The sequence below is a fragment of the Solea senegalensis genome, unplaced genomic scaffold (genome assembly GCF_019176455.1).
Source record: "Solea senegalensis isolate Sse05_10M unplaced genomic scaffold, IFAPA_SoseM_1 scf7180000017240, whole genome shotgun sequence".
Lineage (NCBI taxonomy): Eukaryota > Metazoa > Chordata > Actinopteri > Pleuronectiformes > Soleidae > Solea > Solea senegalensis.
In genome coordinates, this window is record NW_025322299.1 from 291430 (window position 1) to 317313 (window position 25884).

The window sequence follows — 25884 nt, forward strand, 5'->3', positions numbered from 1 at the left end:
CACAAAGAGTGGGTGTCTGACCTGGAATGGCTGCATGTAACAGAGCTGTGGAGCCCGAGAGCAGGAGGTCACACTGTCAGTGACTCACGGAGCCTGTGGGCTCTTTTTTCTCATACGTATGCACACTCATACTTGCACTAGTGTGTTCGTGAGGACCCGACGCGTCCCCCTAACACTCTCCTTAAATCTTAATCAGGACCAAAAAAAATGTCAAACCCACCCATTCTTACTGGAATCAAATAACCTTTAAGGACATTTTGAGGCCCACTTTGAGTGTAACTCAAACTGGAGCCCACAGAGATGGAAGTACAAGTGCACACACACTGTGCAACACCTAATTGTGCTCCTGTTTTCTGCTTTTAAGCCCTTACTGTCGGCCTTGATATGATGATGATGATTATTATTATTATTTTTTTTTTTATTATTATTTTTAATGGAAAGAGAGAAAAAATGATTGTGTGTGTGCACATTAAGCTCCAGCTATTGTCTTTCAGTGAGCGAGGCGATGGAGGCAAAAAACAAAACATGTAATAGTGGCCTTACATAATGCTCTTGAATACACGGTTAGTGCACAGGTTATAAATAAACACTGGGGTATTTTAATTTCACAGGCAGCACTTAAATATCCCAAAATATCATGAGTTGAATCTCATGGGGGAACAGTGATGAACAATGTGTCACCGTGGTTGTCTCAGGTGTTGCAAACATTCAAATCATCAGACACAATTCTGATCATTAGTTAATGGCCTGTGGATTTGAAATGGCTAACTGCTTTGTTGTGCTTTCCTCGGGTTAGTTGTAGTTTGTGTTTCATTGTGTTTACTTAAAAGAGAGGCTTGACGTTCTGAGTATTACACTTATTATATATTATATTATATATATTCAACTAGGGATGACCCAGATGTTTTTTTTTTTTCCCCTGATATCTGATTGATATCAGATATCATAGCCACAAGAAACGGCACATGATGTCACCTTCTCATATGAAACACTGCAGATGTATTGTGTCCAGTAGGTTTTTTGCAGATCGACGCATCTGTCAGTGAAGTGGACAAGTCGTTTGTAACATTTACAGTCAATATGTATAATAAAAAGAAGAATCAACATGCCTTCTCAAAGATATTTAAACCACACAAAACATAGGCTCATATGTTGAACTAGTGTCAAGTCCTGTTTTCACTGGCGTTGCTCTCGGTGCTCTCGTGTTTATTACTGCTCTCTACAGCTTGACACATTTTGCTCTTTTTAACTGCGGTGCGGATCGACCCACTGGACATCCACTTGTTATGTTTAATTCATAACAGTTCTCACACTCACTGGTGGTAGTGATGTCGACGCCTTATATAAACTCCGCACACTCTGCTGTTAAGCCTAACAGTGTTTAAGATGAGCTTTACGGGCGATGTCACATAAGCTCAACACGCGCTGCCTAAGAATACCTCCACATTTACACCTCGTATGTAAACGTTCACAGATTCAGTTTTGCTGCCTTTGGACAGAGACATTTTTCTTGGAAGACGAAGCGAAGAAACGGCTAAAAGAGTATGAACCCTGTGGTGACTGTAGTTGTGCCGCAAAACTTGAAACCGCATAATCACAACGTGAGTACATGGGAGCAGGTTATTTCATGATGAGGATCTGGACTCCAAGCTCTAATTGAACGGAGATCGTCTGCCCAAAAGGAATTATCTGCTCTTATTACATATTATCCAAGATAATTATATTACAGGTTACTGCCAGTAAATCTTACCCAATCAGAATTCCTCATTAGACACTAATGAGTAGGAAATCTGCCTGTTTGACGTGGTAATACTGGAACTGTGTTGTCTCCTCAGGCTAATAGGTTGTGTTATAGTGTTTACATATAGACAACTATATCATTTTAGCTTACTGACCAGCCACAGGTAGTCAAACCAAAGGAGATATTTTTTGTTTATTCCGCTTATTCGAGCATGGGTTGTTTTTTGGGAAGCCATGGTATCGTGTGATCTTAATGCAGTTTGGAAGCCGAAAATGTGACCTAGATTTCTGTCGTCTGACATAACGTCGTACAAAACGCCGAGCACCGTCGCCTGTGTTGTTGGGATGCGTGGATCGGCACCACTTCATTTTGACGATGATTATAAGAAACGCATGTTACTCCTTCCAGAGGCGTACACTTGAATGTGGGTTTGAATAATAGATGATTCCCTGTGGTGTGGAATTATCTTTGCCTTGCAACCTCCTCTGCGTGTTGACTGTGGGATCGTGCAAATTCATTTTTATGAAAAAGTAGGAAAGATGGAAAAAACACACACACACACACCGTTTGATCAGATGACACCAGTAGCTGTCTGATATTATTCATAAATATGCAATTGCATTTGTGTTTAGTTTTTTTTATATAGAGCAAGCAAACGGCAGGGATGCGAGTCAAAAGCAAGTAAAAGCAGACATTGCTGACAGCAGCTTTAACCGCTTCTGTTATTTCTGGTGTTTTACAAAAGCTTTCTAATGTTGCAATACTTTCTTCTTCTCCTTAAATCAGTATGTTTTGCATTTTTGTTTTAAACATTGCTTCTACACAGTCAGTCGAAGGCTGAGTAGAAGGTGTCTGAACGGCAGTCGCACTTCCTCTGGATCTTTTTTGGAGAACTGCTCTGTTTTGTTTATGAAACCAGAACAAATGTTGCACATATAAACATAACCAGGTCATGATTACAAACCCAGCTCCAGAAATGACTTGATACTCTGCTCTTGTCTCCCACTTATCACTCGCACAGGAGGCTTTAAAGCCCGTTTTTAACAGTTGGCAGTTTAATCCCAGGCTGTTCATAACAGATTGGGTCACCTTGAAATCCCAGGTTGTTGCAGCTGATAGTAACAACAATAGTTGCAACTAGTATTTACTGCAGAACATATTTGGCTTAAATCAAACGATATAAGGCGGCTACAGTATGTCCAAAATTTAGCAGCCAGGCTTTTTACTCCCAACTAATAAAGATCATCACATAACTCCAGTTTTAGCCTCCCTTCAGTGGCGCCTAATTTGGATTTGAATTGGTTTTAAGATTTTTATCGATTGTTGTAAAGCCTCCATTGCCTGGCTCCAGATTATATTTTCAGACCATCCTTACACACATCTTTTAAGATCCTCAGACACAGGCCCAGAGTCCAAGTTGAGAACCAAGGGTGGCATAGTGTTTGCTATTAGGGGTTCAAGTCCTGCCTGAGAAAATACACAGTCTGGATCAGTGTCTTCCTATTATTTCATCTTAATAACATGGTTTTATTGATGCGTTCATTTTTATTTTACGTGATTTTATCAGATTTTCCCCAGTATCTGGTTTCTAGCAACACTTTTGCTTATTTGGCTGTCAATTTGACCTCTCTGCTTTATTTTATTTTTACCGTTTGTCTGTTTTATTAAATGTTGTTTTTTATTCTGTTGCTTTACTCTGTAAGGGTTTTTTTTTGCGCGGTTCAGCACTATGTATATTAGTTTTAAAGGTGATCTTTAAATAAAGACTATATAACTTCTCCGCCGTATTCTAAAAAAAACCAAAATCTCATGTTCCAAAAATTCACTTTATCAGATTCTACTTGAATTTCTCATTGCATTAGTTATTGACACACGTTTGGCGACATATTAGAAATAAAAGTGTGGCACTCAACATGCAGGCTTTGCAATGTTGCAGCCTGGAAATGCAGAGCAGAAAAAGTGGGTGTGATTTGGAGGAAATCTGGAACGTTGAGGACAGACGCGGTGCAGCATCCCGGAAGGGTCAGACAAGCTGACAGAGTTTACAGAGTCGGGGTGTTCTCGAGGGAGCTGAGATAGTTTGGAGAGATTATTAAAGCTTTGACATGGAGTCCCCAGCGAGCTCTCTGACTCAGCACTGTTCACTCTGTTTAAGTTCCCCTGACAGACAGTTGTGTGTGTGTGTGTGTGTGTGTAGCTCACACAAATATTTTGTTGCTCTGTCGAGCAAGGAGTCATCAGAGACCAACTTTTTTCACTTCAACAAAATCACCAGCCACGTGACGGCTCCACTCACAGGCCGTCTGTCCGCTCACTCGGAGTTTTGGAAGCCAAAACTCAATAAGGTTTCTTGTTTTGTTGACACCTGTGTTGCTGTTTTGCTCCTTGGATACTTGTCTTCCCGAGTATCTATGGCAGGATGTTGCATTTCTGAGGCTCATATGAAGCGATGTCGACCTCAGCCTGGGTGGAGTAAACATCTGTTTTTGTGTGACCCTTGCACAGATGGACTGTTGAGCTCTCGGGGCTGAAATGAAGACGTCATTGCCCGAACAGTCAATGTTTCATTCGGGCCTTTAGCCACTTACGGCTCGTGATCAGTGCACTTCTGTGGCAGCACAAACCATCTGACTCACTTCACTGGCACTGGTTTTCAGCCTGCTGGATGTGTTGCATTAGCAGTGATTGGGAGCAGCCAGAAGTGGAAGTGAAACTGTGAGCTACAGTGGTGGTAATCACCCAAAACTCTCTTTAAACATCAGGATTAAATGCATCATTGGGAGTAGCTTGGCTGTAGAAGGGATAACACTTCTTCTGGATTTGTCTTCCTGTCCCCTGTAGTTCTCTGGATGTCTTGTAGGTTCGCTGACTAAGACAAGGGTAGAGTTGATTTAATGGTAAATCATTAAAGCAGCAGTTTTGGCAAATCCAATTATGTTGTGTTCTTCCAGTGAGAAAAAAAGGAGAAACAGCTACACTGGCTCTTTTCTTTTTGCTCTGAAGGTAAAAACGTCTTAGGCTGGTAATTAACACAGTATATCTTATTTGTCAATTCTTTTACCTTTGTGCAGAGACTGGGGAGTTAGACCTCATCATCAGGCACTAAGAAATGTATTAAGTTATAAAATGACCATGACATGTCTTCAGAGATTAAAGAAACACAATAAATATTAAGGGTTAATTTACTATTCAAAGAGTAAGGGTTTTAAGTGTAGCTTGTAGATTTGTCTTTAGGTCCATGCGGCATTTTTCATTTATACTGCCGGACCCATTATAAACTCTACTACTTGCATATCTCATCTATAGTCCCTTAGGTCTCATGCATCTCATGCAGTAAAGTGACGGACACACATTTCGTGTGCATTATCTTTAACTTCAGCAACGGCTTCTCGCTCGCTACCACCCTAACTCTGAATTTTGCCGCTGTTTTTTTCTTTCTTCCTTTCTGTCAGTGACGGACCTGTTTCCTCTTTCTCGACAAACGCCTACTTCCTTCTTCTGCCTGTCCCTCTCAGCAGTCTCTTGGTTGCTCTTTTTCCTGAGGCGAAGCAGTGAACAAACTGTGGTGAAGTCTCTGTAGCGTGTGATGCTGAGGACCTTTCACTTTACAGTCACTTACTCTTGCATAGAAAAGAGTTGCCTCTTTCTTTTCTTTTCTTTTCTTTTTTGTTTTTGTCTTAGCTGGTGTTTGCTCAAGAAATACACTGATCAGGAGAAAATCACTGGGCGGCTAAGTTGTTCCTTTTTGCGGGTGAGTCCTCATACCTTCATCGTTGTGTGTTTTTTTACTCACAGGATGCAGTAGGCCTCTGGGTGCGGCTCTGTGCACGCCGTCTCTATTTTCCTCTTCTGTGTGTCGCCGATGAGCGCGAGTATCAAGGTTACGCGTTTGCAGTGTGGAGGAATAAATATATAGTTATACACATGGGCTGATGTGAGAGGGGCCTCGACTCTCGCTCTCTCTCTCTCTCTCTAACGAGAAAAGAATGAAAATGTCAAAGGCAGTTGAACGATGTGGCCTCATGGTTTTGGAGGGATGGAAATGTGGTGTCGGTAGTTTATGGTTTTGAAATGGATAAATAGCGCTCACTTACGCAGCTGATAAATCTGCTGCTCGGGAAAGTAATTACTTGGCAATATGAAGGTTCCTTCACAGTACACATTATGGATTAGTTGTGTGCCTGAAGGCCTAATTTTGCCTTGTCCCCCCCCCCGACACACACACCCTTGGCAAGTGTGAGCTTTTCATGTCCTTGCCTCTAAATGTTCCAGCGTTTGATTATCTGGGTTTGCAGAATGTCGTCCAAGTACCTCTAATTGTTTCTGACTCACTTGTTTACCTCAAATTACTGGCTTGCTCTGCTTACAACACACTATCTAGAATGGGGCTCGTACCCTCTTCAGCAGTTTGACCATAGTTTCGTGCATCACCTCTTCACAGATTCAGTTACAGGGACACGCGTACAGTCGATGTTGTTCGTTTTGTGCGTGAGTTGCCGTCTATGCAGGAGGTTGTTTTTTGCTGCTGTTGAGAGTTGTTTCAGGCTGCTCATACCAACCTGCGACAGGATATCCTGGTTGCAGAAGTGCAGTGAAAAGCAGAGTGGCTTTGTCGCATAAAGAAGCCTGCTGAGAGGCCCAGCACGAGTCACCGCATACGACGGTGTTTTACTGAATTCATTAAAGCGATGTGGTGCTGCGTGGTTTGTCAGTCACGCAGTGTTTCCATTGCATTTTGTTCGCGCATATATCACAGAATAGAACTTCCTTCCTTGGCTGAATCTAGAAGCCGTATATGTAAACCCTGACCTCAGCCTTCCGCCTTTTCCCTTTGTCTTCTTCCTATTATTTGAAGATGTCAGCTCATTGTCTTAGTGCCAGCTGCCGTTTATTGTGGTGTGTGTGAGTGTGTGCATACTTCTGCTGCTTCTGTCATTTTGAGGAACAGTTTGACTGTTACGAAGTGAGGATATCTTGTGATGGTTAAGGAGGGGAAAGGTAACGGGGACAGAATTGTGTGTTCGTTTGGAGGAACTGCAGAACACAGAACCATTTTTAGCTTTCTTAATTTCAGTGTCCTCTTTCTGTCATGTTTTCGGCGACTGGGCTGTGTTTTTTTTTTGCGTTCAAAAAGCAAGTTTCTTGTGCCGCTTGTGACTTGGTTGTAGAGTAGCCCAAAAAATAGCATCGTCATTTCAAAGTTCAGTCGTATGAAACGGTTTTCTCCCAATCACATTTTGAACTTGTCACGGGTGTGAGCGCTGTTCTCTGTGAACCTCAGAGTGTGTGAGGTTTGTGTTTCTGGTACGCTCACACCTCTCCTGCAGGGTGTAACATGACCACCATGTGGCAAGTGTGTGTGTGTGTGTGGCTTTGTGTGCGTGTGGACATCATGCTCGGAGCAACAATAACTCATGGTTCTCTGTGGCCTTTTGTGTTTCGGCTCTCAGAGAAAGGATATTGGTATTTTTCGACATGCACACACACACACACACACACACACACACACACACACACACACACACTTGCCCCTGTGGCGAGCCAGGCCCTTTGTAGTGGCATCAAGTGAAGCACGAGAATGGCATTCTTTTGAAATCTAAACAGTGTGTAGGTTAATGCAGAAAGCCCTTCACACACCTGTCTGCATGTAAGCCTCTTACAGGATGGAGCTTCTTTTGTTATGATGAGATTTTAGCATTTTCCCTTCAAAACCCTACCCTCTCTTTAAAATAACCAAAAAAAAAAAAAGCATGCAGTTTTGCTTTGCTCCTGCTAAAAGTGGTTGGTCTGCATTCAAGTATGTCACATAACAAATGTCCTGTTCTTGGTTTCAGTCCTTCTCTTTACACTCCAAACATACGAGTATGCTCTCTGACTTCTGCACTTGTTCTTTGTGTGTGTGTGTGTGTGTGTGTGTGTGAGTGTGTGAGTGTGTGTGTGAGTGAAATGATCCTTTCCTGTAGAGAACATCCGAATACCCCTGCTGCACGTCGGTGAACCTACCGTGACCTTATGTTGGCGGTAAAATGTGTAAGGCAATCTCTAGAGCCAGTGTTGGCTCGACACGTTCTAGTCCTGACAAAACATGTCAAACACGGTTGTTCGACACGGCGCACTCGGACACTTCCGATGGTGACACGGCTGCACAATTCATCGCAAAACAATCACAATGGCAGCGTGACCAAAATGCCAATCAAGCGACCGCAAGTATATGATAAAGATCAAATGCAGGTGAAGTGTTTTGTTTGTTCGCAGACGTTCAAACTACTGATGAACGAGTTCACTCTCAGTTCCACACAGTCTCTCTGCGTTTCTCAGTACAACAGCGTTTCGTGTTGCGTGTCTGTGGTGACATTCCCACGCAGCACACAGAATGGCGCATTTGACGCGAGGCAGAGAAAGCACACGGTTCTCGTAACACTTCAAAAAAAGATCTATTTTTTTGCAACCCATTTTGCATAAATGTTTTTATTCTTCGATTTCATGTCAGTTGGAGGTTACGGATGAAATGACTCCAAATTGTTTAGTCTTGTTAAATATGAATCGGACATATTTGTTGTTGTTGTCTGGAACTGTAATGTCCTGTAGTGTTACTTAATTGTATCCACACCAACATTTATTTTTATTCTTATTATTATTTTATTTCATTCTTAAACGTGAATATTTTCAGGTTTCTTTGCAACAAAGAAGTCATTTAAACTCAATAACAAGATGTTTAAGCTCATTAAACCATTTTGTGGTTTGGGAAACACTGAATAACTGATCGATTTATATATACTGATCGAAAGTATTCAACAGATGAATCGATTGTGTGAAAAAATCATGAGTTGCAGCCTTAATTGACATTGTTCTTAATTGATTTTATAGTTATAGTTTAGGAGGCTTTAAAAACTTCCTTTTATTCTCACCTTATTTTCATCTCTTGCTCTATTTTGATTTTTTCTTTACTTCTCTTACGTTCATTGTCCTTTGTTGCGTTCTCCGTCATTTGTCCTCTATTCTTAGCGTGGCCTTTCCCTTTCGGAATACTTTTCATAACATTATTTCATGTTAACTGCCTGCCTTTGTACTTCTCCCTCTCTCCTTCTCCTCTCATGTTCCCTTTCTTTCTCACCTTCTTCTCCCTTCGCAGACGATGTGACCCTCAGATTACACATTATGAATTATTGAGGTGAAACCCAGCGCTCCTCTGCGGTCCAACAAATCACAGGTCCTCTCACCCCTCTCTCTTTTTCCTCTCCTCTTACCCAACGCTCCCATTTATTGATGTTTTTGTTTCTGTAAATTCGACCTCTGGCACCAGATCAGATCGCAGGTTTCTGAGGGTAACACGAGATTTAGCCTTTGTCCCCTCTTTTGAAGCCGGGCTTAAAGCATTGTGGCTACTGTTGCCCAGCGGCATTTGCCTCTCGGGTTAAAGGAGGTTTCAAGTAATAAAAAAAAACTGCACACATGTGCACATTTGAAACTGGAAACAATGACTTTCCCTTTTCTCGAGTCAGGTTAGACCAGTGGTTTGATATTTTTGCAAAAAGTAAATTTGTGCCATTAAACCAGTGAAAGAATACAGGGAGATTTTTAAAAACGATTCATGTGTAGATAAACTTGGCAAGAGTTTGATGAGGGAAGTGTAAAACATCAGGTGTAGAAGGCAAAGTAAATAAACACTGGCAAACAGGAGAGGAAGGAAGTGAGGTCACATCCTGAAAAACCGACGGAACCGCTCAATCGTGGAGTGAGTGCTGTGTCCTGTTAGCTTACTGAACCCTCTGGCAGAGTAAAAAACACACACACACACACTCAAGTTTGCAGCAAATCACCTGCTCTGATATGATGAGTTCTGACAGCAGCGAGTTTGATAACAAGGCTCCATTTACAGTGAGGAGATGCCAGCGTGACAGATTAGAAATACACGGGCTGACAGACCATAGTAAACTCTCGTGGTGACATAAAGCGAAACCATGGAGACGAGACACTACCGAGGAAGTCCAAGTGTGAACGTCTTGTTCCTCAGAAATTGTTCCCAGCAGTTGTGTTTGTCGACTGCAGGGAAAAACACGACTAAATGAGTGCTGGATCATTTGCAGTCCTGCTCACGCTGGGCTGGTGTGACCAATCGCTGTGTCTGTCAATTACATTTGAGCCCCTTTTTGAGGGATTGACACACACACTGACAGCCCGGTGTGTGTGTGTTTGTCTGTGTATTTGTTACCTTACTTTTTGACCTTTTCTGACCTAAACACTGACCTTGTCAGGATCAGTCATCCTTATGGGGACCAAAACCTGATCCTAATGAGGCAGAACCTCATTTCTGAGGTCATGTGGGGCTAAGATTTAAATAGTGGTTAGGTTAAGGTCATGGGTTAGACATTAGCTGGTCATGGTTTATGGTGAAAAACAAGGCTTTGATTTGGCTGTAGTCAATGCGAGTCCTTGAAAGGATATCTGTGCGAAACCTGCGCGTGTGTGTCTCCAATCAATAAGGCTCAAGGCCATCCATCTCTGAGTCATCTAGTTCTCAGAAGATGACAAGGTGCTCGGAACACACACACACACACACACACACAAATCCTCCGTCCGAGACTTCAGACACAGCTCTCTTTCTTTCGATGCTTGAAGTTTATCGTCATTGAATTGTATCTCATTTCGTTTCATAACATTATTGTCCTCACTGAAGCAATTATAGAGATGCAGATATAGATACATACATATATAGAGGGGACAGATGGTGGATCAGTGGCAGAGCAAGTCGTCTTTCAACCGGAAGGGTTCGATTCCCGACTCTGCCAGTCTACCTGCCGACCTACTGCTCTGCATATACCGTAGATGAGAGTGTGAGTGAGAGAGAGTGAGTGAATGGCACAACTGTAGTGTAAAGCAGCTTTGAGTGGTCGTCAAGACTAGAAAAGTGCTGTATAAATAATTACGGAATACAGGAATGACAGAGACTAGGCAAGAATGAAAAATGAGCAGTTAGAGGGTTATTGGTTGTATAGATAAAACTGAAAGGGAGCCATCTGAAATCATTTGCAGGAAAACCGTATGTGTGTGTGTGTGTGTGTGTGTGTGTGTGTGTGCGCAGACATTCAAATATAAAAAAGAATATAGATTTGAAACATTCAGCCAGACGTTGGCCCATCAAAGAAAGCATTTGATGAAGTTGATGAAGTTCAATAGGGACGGACACGATCTGTATTCTGATATCTTTCACATTAATCTAACTTTATAGACTAAACTGTGGCTTATATAGTGTGCAGCATGTTCGTATGGCTCATGTTATGATCACAGATAAATCTAAAACCTTATATCCACCAACGTGCCTTCCCAGTGGTCCTGGGTGTGCCCAGCCTTTCGCCCTGCGTCCGCTGGGTCTGTCTGTGGCAGTAAAGTAGTAGAATGAATGAATGAATGAATGTCATCCCAGTGGTTTTATCGACACAAATGGATTCACGTCTACAACAATCGACTTAATTGTTAGGATATTTCATCCAGCGTAGTAACAGTCTGAAGATTGGAAAACCCTTTAGCTGTAGCCTCAGTAAATATGGAGGATTATAATCTCCATATACACAATATGACTGTTTTTAAATAGACATGTTTGTTTCAGTGACTAAGTTCAACCACACTGTTTAAACTCAGTGCACTTCTAATTCACCTCCAAAAATTGACATCAGAAGCATTTTTAAAAAAAATTATATTAATATTATACAGGATGGAGGCGATGCAGAGAAATGCACTGAACAGTGTCTTACAAAGCATGTCTTCTATGCCACATCTCCACTGTAATCTCAAATGAAATTACAGTATATCACAGTGTTGAAATGCAAAGCGGAGAGGAAGACTGAGTCACTTTTGCGGACTTGTGACGAACGTGACTTGAGTGTGATGCGCTCTTTGGAGGGAAAGATGCATCCACATCTCGAGCTATTGATGCATCAGCTGCCATGGCAACGGGCCCTTGAATAAAGGCTGTGTGGATTATTATGGGGTGACTCACACAACGCCAGGCTTGTCTCATTACCTATACTACAGTATCATTAAATGAATACCTGTTCATCAAGCTCACACACACTCATATTCAGTACAGTGTAATCACACACACATGGATCATCAGTGTTTGTCTACACACATATTTAGGGACTCGCTCTTCTGTGTTAATGCACATGCTGTATCATGTTTCCCACTCAATAGCCGTCCCCCAGGAATTGGTCTCAGCCCATCTTAATGCATAATGGATTTGAGCATAAATATGTAAAAAGGCTTCTCCACCAGGAATTAGGATGATCCACGTTTTCGAGACAGTCTTGGAAGGCTCATTATTGATAACTTACTCTGTCAGTTTTGGGGATTTCTGTGTGTAGAGGTGGGTTTCATAAGACCCCTGCAGAGCACATCTGTAACCACCTACCCCCCCGTGACGTTTGGAGTGACTGTGATTTGGCTGTTTTCTCCAGCACAGGACCTCCAGCTGGCTTATCTTGGAAAGCCACAGGGTTTCAGGTCAATCCAGCTGCCTGCTCCTCTGTCAGATATAGCCTTTCTCTCTGAGGAGAACTCGCAGCACAGAGACAGAAGCCTGGGAGGAGCCATCCAGGATTACAGGCTCAGCTGCAGCGTTGTGGTGCGTGTTCTGTGTATGTTCTCATGAAACGGACAGGAGTGCTGGGAGCTCGTTGCCGTCCCTATATGAATCGGGGTGCACACGGTGGATTAGGAAATGACAAAGGCTGCAATTTACGATACAAGTCATCTAACACTTCTGATCCAGGGTTTTTACTTTATTGTCAGGGGTTTTGACTTCAATGTATTATCATGTTGGAAGCAGTTCTCATCCCCTCATGAGAATATAAAGCAGTCCATATTTTTGATGGTATCATTCGTCGTAATGTTTTAAATCGGTGTATATAATATTAAACTGCTGCTTGCAAGGTTAGATTCTGGGGGAGTTTTCACTTGGGTTTTGTCCTCGGTGTCTGTTCTTGTTTCATGTAACTTCAGTTATCAGGTTCAAACACCGTGGACCGTGGCTCGAAACCCCTTCAGTTAGGCCCTGCAAGTTCAAGAATAAAGTAGATGAGTTAAAAAGATTCAGAAGTAATTCTTGCTTTCATATTTCAGAAGCCACTTCCTTGCCCAGTTAGCACCAACATGCTTATGGCAACCTGAGGAATTGCTTGCTTGTTTTTTCATCATGAATGACAAAGCACATGCATCCTCCATTGATGGCAGTAGAAATAAAAATGAGTCGATGGATGTTTTTGCCTCTTGTGATGAGTAAATTGATCTATTGATGTGTAAAATTTGTGGAATGCTCTTTTTAAACTTGACATTGAAAGTTCCTTTGAAAATGGAGTTGTCCTAATATGTCTTCGGGCTGGTTTATGTACAGTTTAATGAGCGAACCATAGACCACATGTACAATGGTCTACAATATGGGTGAAGTCGTCTGGTCTCCTGGGGGAAGTCAATCAGGAAGTACCAACATAATGAATATCAGTCTTTGGTACAATGAGATTGATTATGACTGAAATCTTGAGGAGTTAATGGTCTCAATGGCTAGTTTCAGGCTTTCCTCAAGAGATAGGATGTCAATCTTGTAAACTGTGTTTTCATTTTGAACAAAAATAGACATGACTGGACACCCGGGTGACTGACAGCTAGTATTATTCAATAGGGACCTGGTTGCAGGTGACGTCTTAGAACTCTGTTGCAACCTGTCCTATTGTAATTCTGTAGACTTGGATTAGGGTGCAAAATGACATTACCTTTTTGCTACCCAATAAAATAGTTTCCCTTTTAAATTACTGTGACTTGTCAGTTCACTCTCTTCCTGAGACCTCATTACGAGATAAACTTTAATTTGAACTAAGCTCTGGCCCACCAGCATGCGCGCATGCTCTGCGTGACAACAGCAACAAATTAAAGCCGTTAACTGCTGGAAAGAAAGATCACACAGATCTGTGGATACATCTTGAGTATTGTACAAGTCTGTGTTGCCGGTGAAATGATCGTCAGGAAATGTCATGATGAAAGTTCAAGGTCAAAAGGTCACCTTATAGGAAAAAGTGGATGTGGTCGTCCGGTTGTGAAATGAAATACTGTCGGACAGTACTAGCTGTCAATCACACTGGTGTCCACTTATATGTGCTGTGCTTAATCATCTATTTTCCTTTTACATGAGTCACATTATTATGATCTCATTACATTACATTACATGTCATTTGGCAGACGCTTTTATCCAAAGTGACTTACAATAAGTGCATTTCAACATTTGGGTACAAACAAAAGCTAGAAGTAAGTAAGTGCTTCAAGTAAGCCAAACTATAAAGTGCTCTCTTGAAGAAGACCTGACATTAACCCCCTGGTGGCTAAGTGCTACTTCCTAATGTTCACTTTTCAAACCGGGAATTGATTGGTGGGATCCTCAGATATTTTTAGCGGGATATGAGAATAGAGGTCCAGAATGTTTGTTCATTTGCATCATCTGTTATGGTAAACTGGTGTAAGTAGGTTAATTGTCTCATTTCCTCTAAGTTGCTAACTGTTGTATGAATGTGAATAATTAGTTTGAGCTGTTCCGTCGCAGTCCCCAGAGCGCTGTGCTAGACTCCGCTCACATGTGTCTTATTGTCTTTTTTTTCTCAAACAACGAGGCCCCTGGTTCTTGACTAATGTGCCGTCTTCTCTGTCCATCTCTTCTCCTGCAGGTTTGGATGAGCCTTCTCCAGTAGTAGTGACAGAGGTGTGAGGCAGCAAGACCCACACCGGGCACCCCACCTCCCCCCCCCCCGGCAGCCATGCCGCCGCCGGCAGACATAGTCAAGGTGGCCATTGAGTGGCCGGGGGCTTTCCCCAAGCTCATGGAGATAGACCAGGTAGGTGTCTGACAACAAAAAACACCCCCGTCAGTGTTATCGGTAGAGAGTTTAGACTGAGTAAACGTCTGTTGATAATGATAATGACATTCTACCTGCCAAATCACATTCAACTGACACCTTTCACAGTATTTTAAGTGTCTAGGCTGAATCTGAATACATGAAAAACATTAATATTACAACTACAGGAAAACAGGTCATATGTAAAAGTCATAAGGTGTGAACACACACCAGGCATTAGTTAGGTTACTCCTAAATACTGTAAAATTTAAAGAGTTACATCTTTAAACTTTATGTTATTCTGTGTTATTTGCATCTTCTTGAAAATGTTGACAAATAAACAGAATACCTGTTAGAGTCCCTCTTTATTGATCTGTGTCTTTGCTGCGTGTCTGCCCTCCTCTCTTTCCTCCTTTTCCACTTCACTGTTCTATCTAATGTATATATATATATATATATATATATACATATATATGAAAAAAACACAATAAGGTTAGATACGGAATTTCATTTTGGCTGGAAAAATTGATCATTTTAAAAACCAAAATTGCAATTTGACACAACACGACAAGCAAAATGTGAAGGCTGCAATTTAATGATTCTATTTTTGTGATTGTTCAATGTCAGTTTACAAAATGCAATCAAAGCAGACGAGCAGATTGTTTTATGAATTACAGAGGGGGCATTTGTGTGTCGTGGCAGTAGCACGTTATTATAAGGAAGAAGAGGACACAGTTAACACACTGTTGGAAACCGCTCACATCTTAAGTTGGTTCTCATCCTTGCGTTACTGTATATCGGTCTGGTTATAAATCTGTAACTGAGTAGATATTGTCACGTTAAAGTAAATAAAAAGTCCAAACTATGACTGTAGCTCACCATGTGGGGTGAGGTGAGGTGACATTACTGTTACGTTGTTTGATACGGTGTAACATGGCCTGTTCTCACAGTGTGTGTGTGTGTGTGTGTGTGTGTGTGTGTGTGTGGGACTCACAGATGGGCTAATGATTGTACGAGCTTTGAGTCACAGTAGCAACTGAAGCCATGATTGTCCCTCTCAATGGATGAATGAAACATTGAGCTACAGAGTATTTAGATTTGGGCCTGTAGTTTTTGTATTCATTGACCCTTGATCAGCAGCGATCCCACACTGTGAATCGTAAAATATATTCAGCTCCTTTATGGTCTTTTCTCCTCCTTTTCCTCGTCCCCTTCCTCCACTTACGTCTAATTGTTTAATCTCTCCTTGTCATCATTCTTTTGTTTCTCCTCTGTTTCCTCCTCCTCCTCCCCCTTTTTCCTTTTTTTGCTTTCTCTCTTGTCTCCCCCCCCCCACTCCTCCTTCCCATCTTTTGTTGAAACCGTGAAACTTGCACCCTGCCTCCTCCTCTCTTGTCCTCCACCATCAACCCCCACCTCCTCCTCCCTCTGCAGCTCCTCTGTACAATAGGCCCTGCAGCAGCATATGGCTGTCTGAGTCATGCGATGGGGAGTGGGCTTCAGTGGCACACGCTGTCTTGAGACCGTGTGTGTGTGTGTGTGTGTATGTGTGTGAGCAAGAAAGTGCAGGTGTGTAGTTCTTGTTTGTTTATGTGGGTACAACTCGGCATAAATGAAATTTCGTGTGGGTGTGTTTGCGTGGCAGCATGCATACTTGTTACTATTTGTGTGTGTGTGTGTGCGTGCATGTGTCTGTGTGTGTACTTGTACCCATTTGTTGAGGAATTTGTGTGTACTTCTGATTTTTGTTTGTGCTCTTATGTGTGTTTTTCTCTACCATGTTACACTGAGTGTGTTTAAGCAGTGTCTCTCTCTCCCTGTGTGTGTGTGTGTGTGTGTGTGTGTGTGTGTGTGTGTGTGTGTGTGTGTGTGTGTGTGTGTGTGTGTGTGTGTGTGTGTGTGTGTGTGTGTGTGTGTGTGTGTGTGTGTGTGTGTGTGTGTGTGTGTGTGTGTGTGTGTGTGTGTGTGTGTGTGTGTGTGTGTGTGTGAATGAATCACATTGTTATTTTTGTCTTTTCAAACATCTTCACTGCCCCACAGGCACACAAGTACCAAATTTGTGTTGGGGAATTGGTGCAGACAATTTTATTAATTTTCTTTTTTTTAATTATTATTGTTGTTGTTTGTCAGAAATGCTCTAAGGACACGCTGACAGCGTTTCTGGTGGGATACATTTTGCTCGCAGAGAAAGAGTTTAACTTGTAAACGATTTATTGTAATTCAGTGTTATCACCTGTAGTTTAAATACCTCTAGTTTAATGTGGTGCTTGCTGGAAATCGAAAGGAGTGGAGTAAAAATGTTTAAGAAGTCTTTTTTTGTGTTATAAAATTGTCTGACAACAGATTTGTCTGCACACGAATGTTGGTCCAAACTGTTGGTGAACTGTGTTTGTTGTGTTAGTGGACGACCTTGCAAAGGGACAGATGTACTTGTTATCCGACCACTTACCAAACAAGAGTGTTGAGTTGAAAAGCTGAAAGATAGTGTATGGAATTTGCAGTCATGTGTATCGAGTGTGACACTTTTCTACTTTCTCCCCGGGCGACAGTGAAAAGAGACGGTGGACTGATGTGGAGAAATTATATAATAGTAGTGGCGAGGATGATGTGTGGAGAGTTTTGAATGATAAAATGAAGTCCAATCCTGAGAATAAAATGACAAAATGTTCTCAGACCTTCTGGATGTTCGTAATGATCATCAGGAAAAGACAAGAGAAACTCCAACTGTAGATGTCGTCTCTACTACTTATCTCCTAATTTCATTCAGTCCAAATAATTATTTCATTCCGTATGATTACCAGGACAATTTCTAGCTGTGTTAAAAGTCTAATAATTAAAAATAAAAGCTCACAAGGTTACATATAAAGCTTACACATGTCGATCTTTTGAGGATACTATTTTTCTTTACATTTGTTCAAAATCAGCTCAGAGCAGATCAGAAATAAGACAAAAGTTAACCCATACTGAATATTAACTTTTAATGTTATTTGAGGGTTAATGTGTTTAAAATGTATTCGTTTATTAATAAAACGTCTCGTACGAGAAGAGGAACTGCTCTGAGTGACGCACGGTGAGTTTAGTGTCTTTTAAGACGTGATCATGATCAGGAATATGAATACTTTGCTCACGGAAAAAAAACAACTATACTGATGAACATTTATGGTATAAAACAGTTGGTTCTTGTTCTTCCTATCGTACATTTTATTCTAATAAATGTCAGTGCTTCATTTTCAGCCACTCTCCTGCTTCCTCCCACTGTTATCAATCACTGTCCCTCTTCTTGTGTTTGCTGTTGTTTCTCTCTTATCTTATTCAGTTAGCTTCTTATTCTTCTTATATATATTTTTTTTTATCCTTTGTTCCCTCTTTTGTTTGTAGATCAGCCCACTTCAATGTTTGTCACCTCACTGTCTTTCTTTTCTTTCCCCGTCATGTTCGCTCCCCCCGTCCTGCCACTATCTCTTATTCTCTCTGCAGCTCCTGCATTTCGCTGGCAGCTTCTGTCACTGTAGAGAAGTTGCCGGCAAAACAGTATAAGTAGTATTTTCGTCATATAATATTGATTATTAGTGTGCATGGGTATGTGGTGTGGTGTTGTGTTGTTTGTGTAGAGCTGCAGAAATGTTCTCTACAGCCTCTGTCACACTGAACTTAGTGGGTTATATCTAGGATTTTGAAACCCGAGTGAATTTCTCATTTCCAGTTGTTCCTGTCTTTTGATTTTCTTTTTTTTTTGCCCCTGCATCATGTGCTTCACCCACAAAGTTAGGGACACACCGGTTACTATTTTGCATGATTGACGTTGGTCTCGCTTTCAATTCAGTTTAGATTGTCCGATTCATGAAATAAATGTTGATACTGAACACTGTCTGACATTTTAAAAACATGAGGATCACTACGGATATTTCTGCTCATGACCAGAGGATGATTGCTCGTCATAGTGTTGCACAAATATGCAAAATGAAAGCAGACGAGGACGAAATTAGCATGTTCACGCTGGGTTTTCCTTTCTGCTGATGCTGATAAAAAAAACCTGGTTCATTTGACCTGGGAGTGAATACTGTCTGAACACATTCCCACTGGTGAAACTAAACAGTTAAAACCCAGGAGTCAACAGTTTTTTAACCAGTGGAAATGTGATATAAATGACAAAATGAAATAGTTTGACGCTGTTATATGACGCTATTATATGTATCATACCATCCTGACAGCATTGGTATCAAAGCATTAAATATATGGCACTGAGGCAGCTTCCCAGACATTACTAAACTAAAGAGTAAGTGCAATGGACAATTGAATTCTAAGGTGGTTTATACTATAAAAATAATGCATTATATCATATAAAGTGAGTAGAATTTACATGAAATTACATACAAATTCAATGGTGTGGCATAAAATAGAAATAAATTCAACTCGAAACACAAACTTGATGCGTTGGAGTGAAGTTTCAAACCACTTTGAAGCAGTTTGACGAACCAGCAGTAATGAATTAGATTGTGCAACGGTTCTGGACAAAGTTCCTCCATCAGCAGTTGGACAGTCTGATAAATACAACCTCCTAAAGAACACTGTCTCATTGTGCCAGTACTGTATTATAAAGTAATTGCGGTCTTCTGTGAGTGGACTGTTGTTTTAGGAACTCAAGCTTGGGCCTGACGACTAAATGTAGCTTTGCTTTTCTCCACAGAAAAAGCCTCTCTCGGCCATCATTAAAGAAGTGTGTGAGGGGTGAGTCAGCATTTGCTTTTTCCACCACACAGTATATATATACATAGAATAATACTTATATATACATAAGTGTGTATATGTGTGCATACAGTGGTGCCATTGGATTTGAAAATACTTCAGCACTGGTTTCCTGTAAAACCCACTCGCTTGCTCCTATCCCTTGGTTTTGATCCTATTATCTTGTATTTGACAGAGACGATATTCTCTTTAAGAACCACAACTGAATGTCTTTCTTCTCTTCATCCGATGGTTTCAGGTGGTCCTTGGGGAACCATGAAAACTTTGCTCTCCAGATCGCCGACGCAACAAGTTTCTACATCACAGAAAAGGTTTGGTTATCTGATTTTGATCCAGGCAGATGAAAGAAACATGCCCTTAAAAAGAGCTCTTTGACTTTTTGCCTTTTATGTTGATTGTTCTCCACAGAATCGCAACGACATCAAGAATGGCTCGATATTACGCTTGACCACCTCTCCTGTAAGTTTTGTGTCTTCTTCTTTTTTTCTCTCCTTGTTTTATCAGAAGATGCTTTTCCATCAGGTTCTTGTCTCTTTGCACCCCGCAGTATCAGACGGCAGTCCAGCTCCATGAGCGGATTCAGTCGTCCAGCATGGATGCCAAGCTGGAGTCTCTGAAGGACCTGGCCAACGCCTCGCGTGACATCACCTTTGCCCAAGAGTTCATCAACCTGGACGGCATCTCCCTGCTCACTCAGATGGTGGAAAGTGGGACTGAGTAAGTCCGTTGGTTGTTCATCTCTCTTGGCTTTTGTTCAGATTACCAGTTCAAATCTGATGCGTTACAGATCAGATTTGAGGGTTCACGTTCTTAACTTCCGAGTCTTTTGTATCTGAATATGAATGCCCTCTCCAACCATCCGTCATCAACAAAAGAAAGCATCGTGTTTTGGAGGCCACTTGGGAAATATGTACGATAAGTGATGGAAGCTCTCGCCTCCGTTGTTGTTTGATTCTGCCGTGCTTTTATTCATGTCACATGGTCACCCATATTGGATATACATCTGTTCTAGGACCACATACTGGAGTGACACAAATCTGATTTGAAACTGATCTGATTTCTGTGTCCACACGGCCCTGCAGATGATCAGATATGAGTCACTTTAGTCTGGTAATCTGAACATAGACTTTGCCTCTATGTCCTCACCGAGATTTTTTCTTTACACTGAAATAAATAATCGAGCCCGGTGTGAGCACAAACATACACCACCGACGCAGACCAGAAGTCGGTGACTCTCTGTAGTTGCACTGTCCATTCTGATTAAGTTCAGCGAGGTAATCTTGTTTTATGCTCCCACATGCGTCGCGTGACATGGACCGATAATAAGAACATTTGTTTTGTCAAGCAACAACAAAGAAAAAAAACTGCTGCCCTGCGATCTGTAATAGCCAAAGTAATCATTTCTCTCCCGAGTGTGACGAGCAAAGGTCTGCACAGACAGTCATTACAGTCATTAAATATGCGTCTCGTGTTTGTCATTTTCCTAATGTAAGACATTTACCAGCATCAGAGATATGTAGGACAAAGCAAAGGTTTTTTTTTTCCATGTCTGTCTAGGCTGTGAGACCCCTAACTCTCTCCAAAGGTGACATCCGTGTATTTTACCGCTCAGAAGAGAAAGAATCGGCCTCTATTGTGCATGAAGTTCATGCCCACGGGCTCCTGTTCATTTTTGTTGACCATGAAAGTGATATTGCACTGGTGTGTGTGTGTGTGTGAGAGAGATGAAGAGGCTGGAGGTCCCTGGAGACTGTCTCGACTGAAGGTTACAGCAAGGATATATTTGCTGAGGTTTCTCCACTGTGATACCAGTGGGAAGTGTTTGTGTGTGTGTGTGTGATAGGGGTGGGTGATATTCAATATTTTTTAGTCATTATCCTTTTAAAAAATGTGACTTTAATTGTCTGAGTTCTAACTCATTATATCTGTGGCTTACAAGTTTTATAAATGGACACAATGTTTTCAGGAAAACAACCTTTATTTTCTTTCAACTTTAGTTTTCAAGTAAATATTCCGCAACATTCCTTCGGCGGTTTCTGCAAAGTCATTTAAATACTCAATAATGTCAATTTGGCACATCTTTAAAACAATCACAATATTAGAAGATATATCTTGCCCACCCCTAGTGTGTGTGTGTATGTGCTATTAGTGAACTGTGTGAGTGCAAAGTACCGGCCTGACAAAGCCAAAAAACACCCTGACGACAGTTACAGTAGGAGTGAAAAAGCTCACACAAGCTCACATACGGTGCAAACCAGCAGGAAGGACCGCAGCAGCAGTAGAGGCAGCAGCCAACTCAGCCACCCGGGACGCTCTCTCCTTTTTTTTTGCCCCATGCATTTCATATTATTCATCCCTTTTTCACCCAGTGTATGAAAAAGAAAATTGAAGAGAGGACTTTGCTCGAAAGCAACAGTCGTGGGGCAGACGCACATTTAAACAAGGTCAAGCGTGTGCTCACTGCGGCACAATAAAAAGGCAAGGGCCTTTTCTACAAAGCACATTGATAGGTTTTGAACTACAAAGACTTACCAAATTGAATTTTGTCACCGTTGATATTCACTGCAATAAATGTCCAATATTTAAAGTTTAGTTATACATATATGTATATATATATGTATTTATATATGTACATATATATGTACGTATATACACTATACTGAAAATGTATTTTACATTGAAGACCGTTTTATTGTAATGTGTGCATTCATGGGTTTAAAAAAACTCTTACACTCAGCAGAACAGCAGAACATCCCCCGTTTCTGCTTATTAGACAACTATATCTTCCCTCCAACATTACGCGCACCTCTACAATTGACAGAAAATTGATATAAGCCCTTCGTCGTCTTCTTCTTTTGCATTTAATGCTTAAATTGGCAAATATTTGACCCAGTTTGATCTCGCAGCGCGGTGCCATCCATCACAAGCAGCGCCGTTGTTGACTCCACTCCGCTCGCAGCCATTTCATTAAATATGGTTTTATGTAAATTAGCGTCACATCAGTTATTCACGACTCGAGATTTGGAAAGTGCCCTGTGTGCGAGCGTTTGTGTGTGAGAGTAAGAGAGAGATTTATATCCGTGTGTGACACAACAGAAACACACACACACACTCTCATTAGTTAGTCTGACAACCTATTTGGTGAAGTGTAATTGTTGGAAAGGCTCAGTGCTGGCAACTCCAGAGCTAAGCATTACTGTGATTTAATGCGTCTGCCAGCGACGATGCTGAATTGTATTCATGTGGAAATCACTTTGGACCTGGCACACGCACACAAGCTCCCAAACACAAGGGCGTATATCGCTCTCTACTGACTCAAACGTGGAACAACTGTTCCATTTCATGTGCCTCGACACAGTCGTTCAGAATGCACAGTGCAACTTAAGCCAGCTGTCTGATAGAGCTTTTTATTTTGGAAAAAAACAAAAGGGCAATGGGATTTTTATGTTGCGATTTTAAAATCCATGCTGCCATTTTTTGTTTTAATTGTTTTGAGGCCTCTCTCTCAGATTGCTGCGGCTGTTTGAACTATGCGTCGTAACATGGACACTGATTCTAAACAGAAAAGCTTTTCTCGCTTTGTTAATCTCATTGTGTCTTTGGGTCATTTAATTACTGCAGCAAGGCTCAGGTTACAGAACACGCATCAATACAGAGCCTCTGCCACTCATGGCTTTTGAAGTGTACAAATCTGTCTTTTTTGTCTTTGTGTTCTTTTGTTAAAAAAAATGGAAAAAAGTGCCGTTTGATCATTTCTGTGTTTGTTTACTGAAGCTTGTGAAAGTTAAGATTTGCCGCAAGCTGCTTTTTTTTCAACTGCCTCCGCTTGGCATGCTTTCAGTGTCTGGGAAGACTTGCTGATTACAGGTGCTTGAAAGTACATGTTCATTCAAGTATTGCAATTTCACTTCATTTGTGTGTTTTTTTACTTACTACAGGCTATAATTTTGTGTAATAGATAACCATCCTTTTGTGTGGCAGACTTTTGTGTCAGTCATTTGTGATGTATTATCGACAGTTCTGTGCCGCTCAGACCGACAGGTTTGGTTGTTTGTTTCCTAACTGTGACACCAAAGTTTCTCAAATCTTTGCAGGCGCTATCAGAAACTACAGAAGATTATGAAGCCCTGGTAAGGCCTCCCCCCCTCCCCCACCCCTCGTTTGGGTAACGTTATTGGCTCTATGCTCTTCCTAACCTGCTGACCGAGTCTGCATGATTAAGACTCTTGCCCCACACTACCTTTATGGAAATGATCTGTGTGTAACACGGCCAATCACAGGCTCCCATTTCAGAATCTGTGTGGCACTTAATTATTTTTGCATGTGGTTTTGGGCAACAGAAACCTTTCAATGTGCTCTTCCAAACTGATAGAAGACCAAGATTCATGTTTTTCTATTTTTTTTATTCACAAAATCAAGAAATGCATTCGCTGTTTTTGCGGCTAAAAGTGTTATTAGTACACTTTCATGTATCTTTCATGTAACTCCTGGGCAAAGTCAACACTTTACCCTTGATTTAAATCTTGGTTTTCTTTTCAACGTGGTGTTCAGGGTGAGGGTTTTTTTTTTCTGAGGGGAGTCTCGCTGTCAGGAACATGAGCCGTCCGTCAAAGTCATTTCTTTACTTTCCGTCGTAAATAATCTTTTCACTGATGTTAGTATTCTGCTTCTTTCATGTAGCGTCAAGTAGTTTACCACAGTGTGTCATCAAAATGCCCACAGCCATCTGCAAAAACCCCTTCGTCCTTCAGCTGTGGGTTACTAATTGTCCATTTGACTGTTGACTAATCACCTACCATGCAGCAGCAGCAGCATACTGACCCATGAAGCTCTCTGTTCATCCATATGCAGGAATGTTCCTTCATATTCAAGAGGGTTTTCATCTCCATAAGCTGTTTGAAGTGTGAACAGAACATTGATTAGGTTTTCCGTTAGTGTTCAGATCCTTTCTGTTGAGTTTCTAGAGTAACAGATACGAGACAGTTCTGCAATGCCACATTTGAGCAGTAGAGGTCAGTATTGTAAAACCAGTTCATTAAGTCATACACAGTATAATGGACTTATATTTATGAAGCTGTTTCATAGCTGTAGTGTAATTTCAACACTAATTGTGTGCTTGTCACAATCTCCTTACATTTGATTATGATTCCTATAGTTCTCATTTTCGGTCTTCCAGCTATCATCTTAAATATAGCAGCTGTCTAATATCTTCTCTGCTTTCGGCCTGCTGTGCCTCTCGCACCGTGATCTGTTTCTCCTGGTATTTGTCTAACTGCATGACTTCATTCTATAACGTAGCTTTTTTTTCGGTTCTGATTGAACACCACTGTGCTGCCCGGCTCCTGCTGGCCCTCTGATGGCTCCCACTGTTTCTTGGATGCGAGTCTGTCTTGCAAACCTCTTTTCCATTTCCTTCTCTCTCACCCTGTCATTTTTTGCCCTTTTACTTCAGCAAGCCTGGTTGCAGCATTGAACTTATGTTCTTCTGTCCCCGTCTTTCCTCTCCACCACCTCTCTCTGTGTCTCTGCTGATCGCTCATTACTCGTTACGTTCCAAGCCATCTGGGCTTTGCAGCTATACACTGCTCCAAGCCATCTGCTCGAGAGAAGTTTCCTATGGTTTGTGTGTTTCTTTGTGTCCCTGTGTTGTCTCGTAGTTTTGGCGATCTGCTGTCCTTCACTCTGACCGCCTTCGTGGAGCTGATGGACCACGGCATCGTCTCTTGGGACACTTTCTCTGTGGCCTTCATCAAGAAGGTCAGCCAACACAGTGACTGATGACACAGGGCTGGCATTTGAAGATGAATTTAGTGTCATAACTTTGCTGTATATTTGCTATGAAGGTCTGGTTAAACGGTCATAGTAATGGTTTTCATTACATTTGTGGTATATGAAAGATTACAAAAACTAGTTTGTTTTTCATGTGCCTATACAGTATAAAAGGCTCATTCTATTCTTCTTCAAAGGCTATACTCTTTTTTTATACACATTATAATCTGTCTCAGCCAATAAACTCTCCTGAATGTTACACAATGGACCTTTAAGGCACAACGTTAAGTACTGTGTACAACCCATAAATAATTAAAACAGTAAAACAATCTTTACACAGTTTTTACACAGTTTCAATCACCAATCACAGACATAATGTAAACTGGTAGATGATTGTATAACTGTACGTGAACATTTTTTTTTTTAATTAGATTTATAGCTCCCTCTCTGCCAGACCTATTACATTTTTGCATCTCTCTGTCTCTGTTGTTGTTGATAAATGATTCAGTTCTCTGCAGTTTCCCCTCATCTCTCCCGCTCATGTCCCATCTGCAGATCGCCAGCTATGTAAACAAGTCGGCAATGGACACAGCAGTGCTGCAGCGTTCCCTGGCCATCCTGGAGTCCATGGTGCTCAACAGTCAGGATCTGTACCACAAGGTGGCGCAAGAGATCACCATTGGACAGCTCATCCCACATCTTCAGGGGTAAGCAGCAGCAGCAGCAGCAGCATCGGTAGAATAAATGTATTTC

The 25884-nt window shown here is 41.4% G+C and overlaps 1 protein-coding gene across 1 annotated transcript in view; it reads left to right on the plus strand.

Annotated features, from left to right (window-relative positions):
• Positions 1–25884, plus strand: part of elmo1 (engulfment and cell motility 1 (ced-12 homolog, C. elegans)) — a gene marked incomplete at its 3' end in the record, with an annotated part of 52261 nt that overhangs the window by 20755 nt on the left and 5622 nt on the right. Inside the window, exons 2-9 of the mRNA XM_044018457.1 lie at positions 14449–14616; positions 19304–19344; positions 19601–19673; positions 19771–19821; positions 19910–20079; positions 23457–23492; positions 25020–25119; positions 25687–25838. Of these exons, the coding sequence (XP_043874392.1) occupies positions 14539–14616; positions 19304–19344; positions 19601–19673; positions 19771–19821; positions 19910–20079; positions 23457–23492; positions 25020–25119; positions 25687–25838 (701 nt within the window). The remainder of the gene's footprint in view (positions 1–14448; positions 14617–19303; positions 19345–19600; positions 19674–19770; positions 19822–19909; positions 20080–23456; positions 23493–25019; positions 25120–25686; positions 25839–25884) is intronic.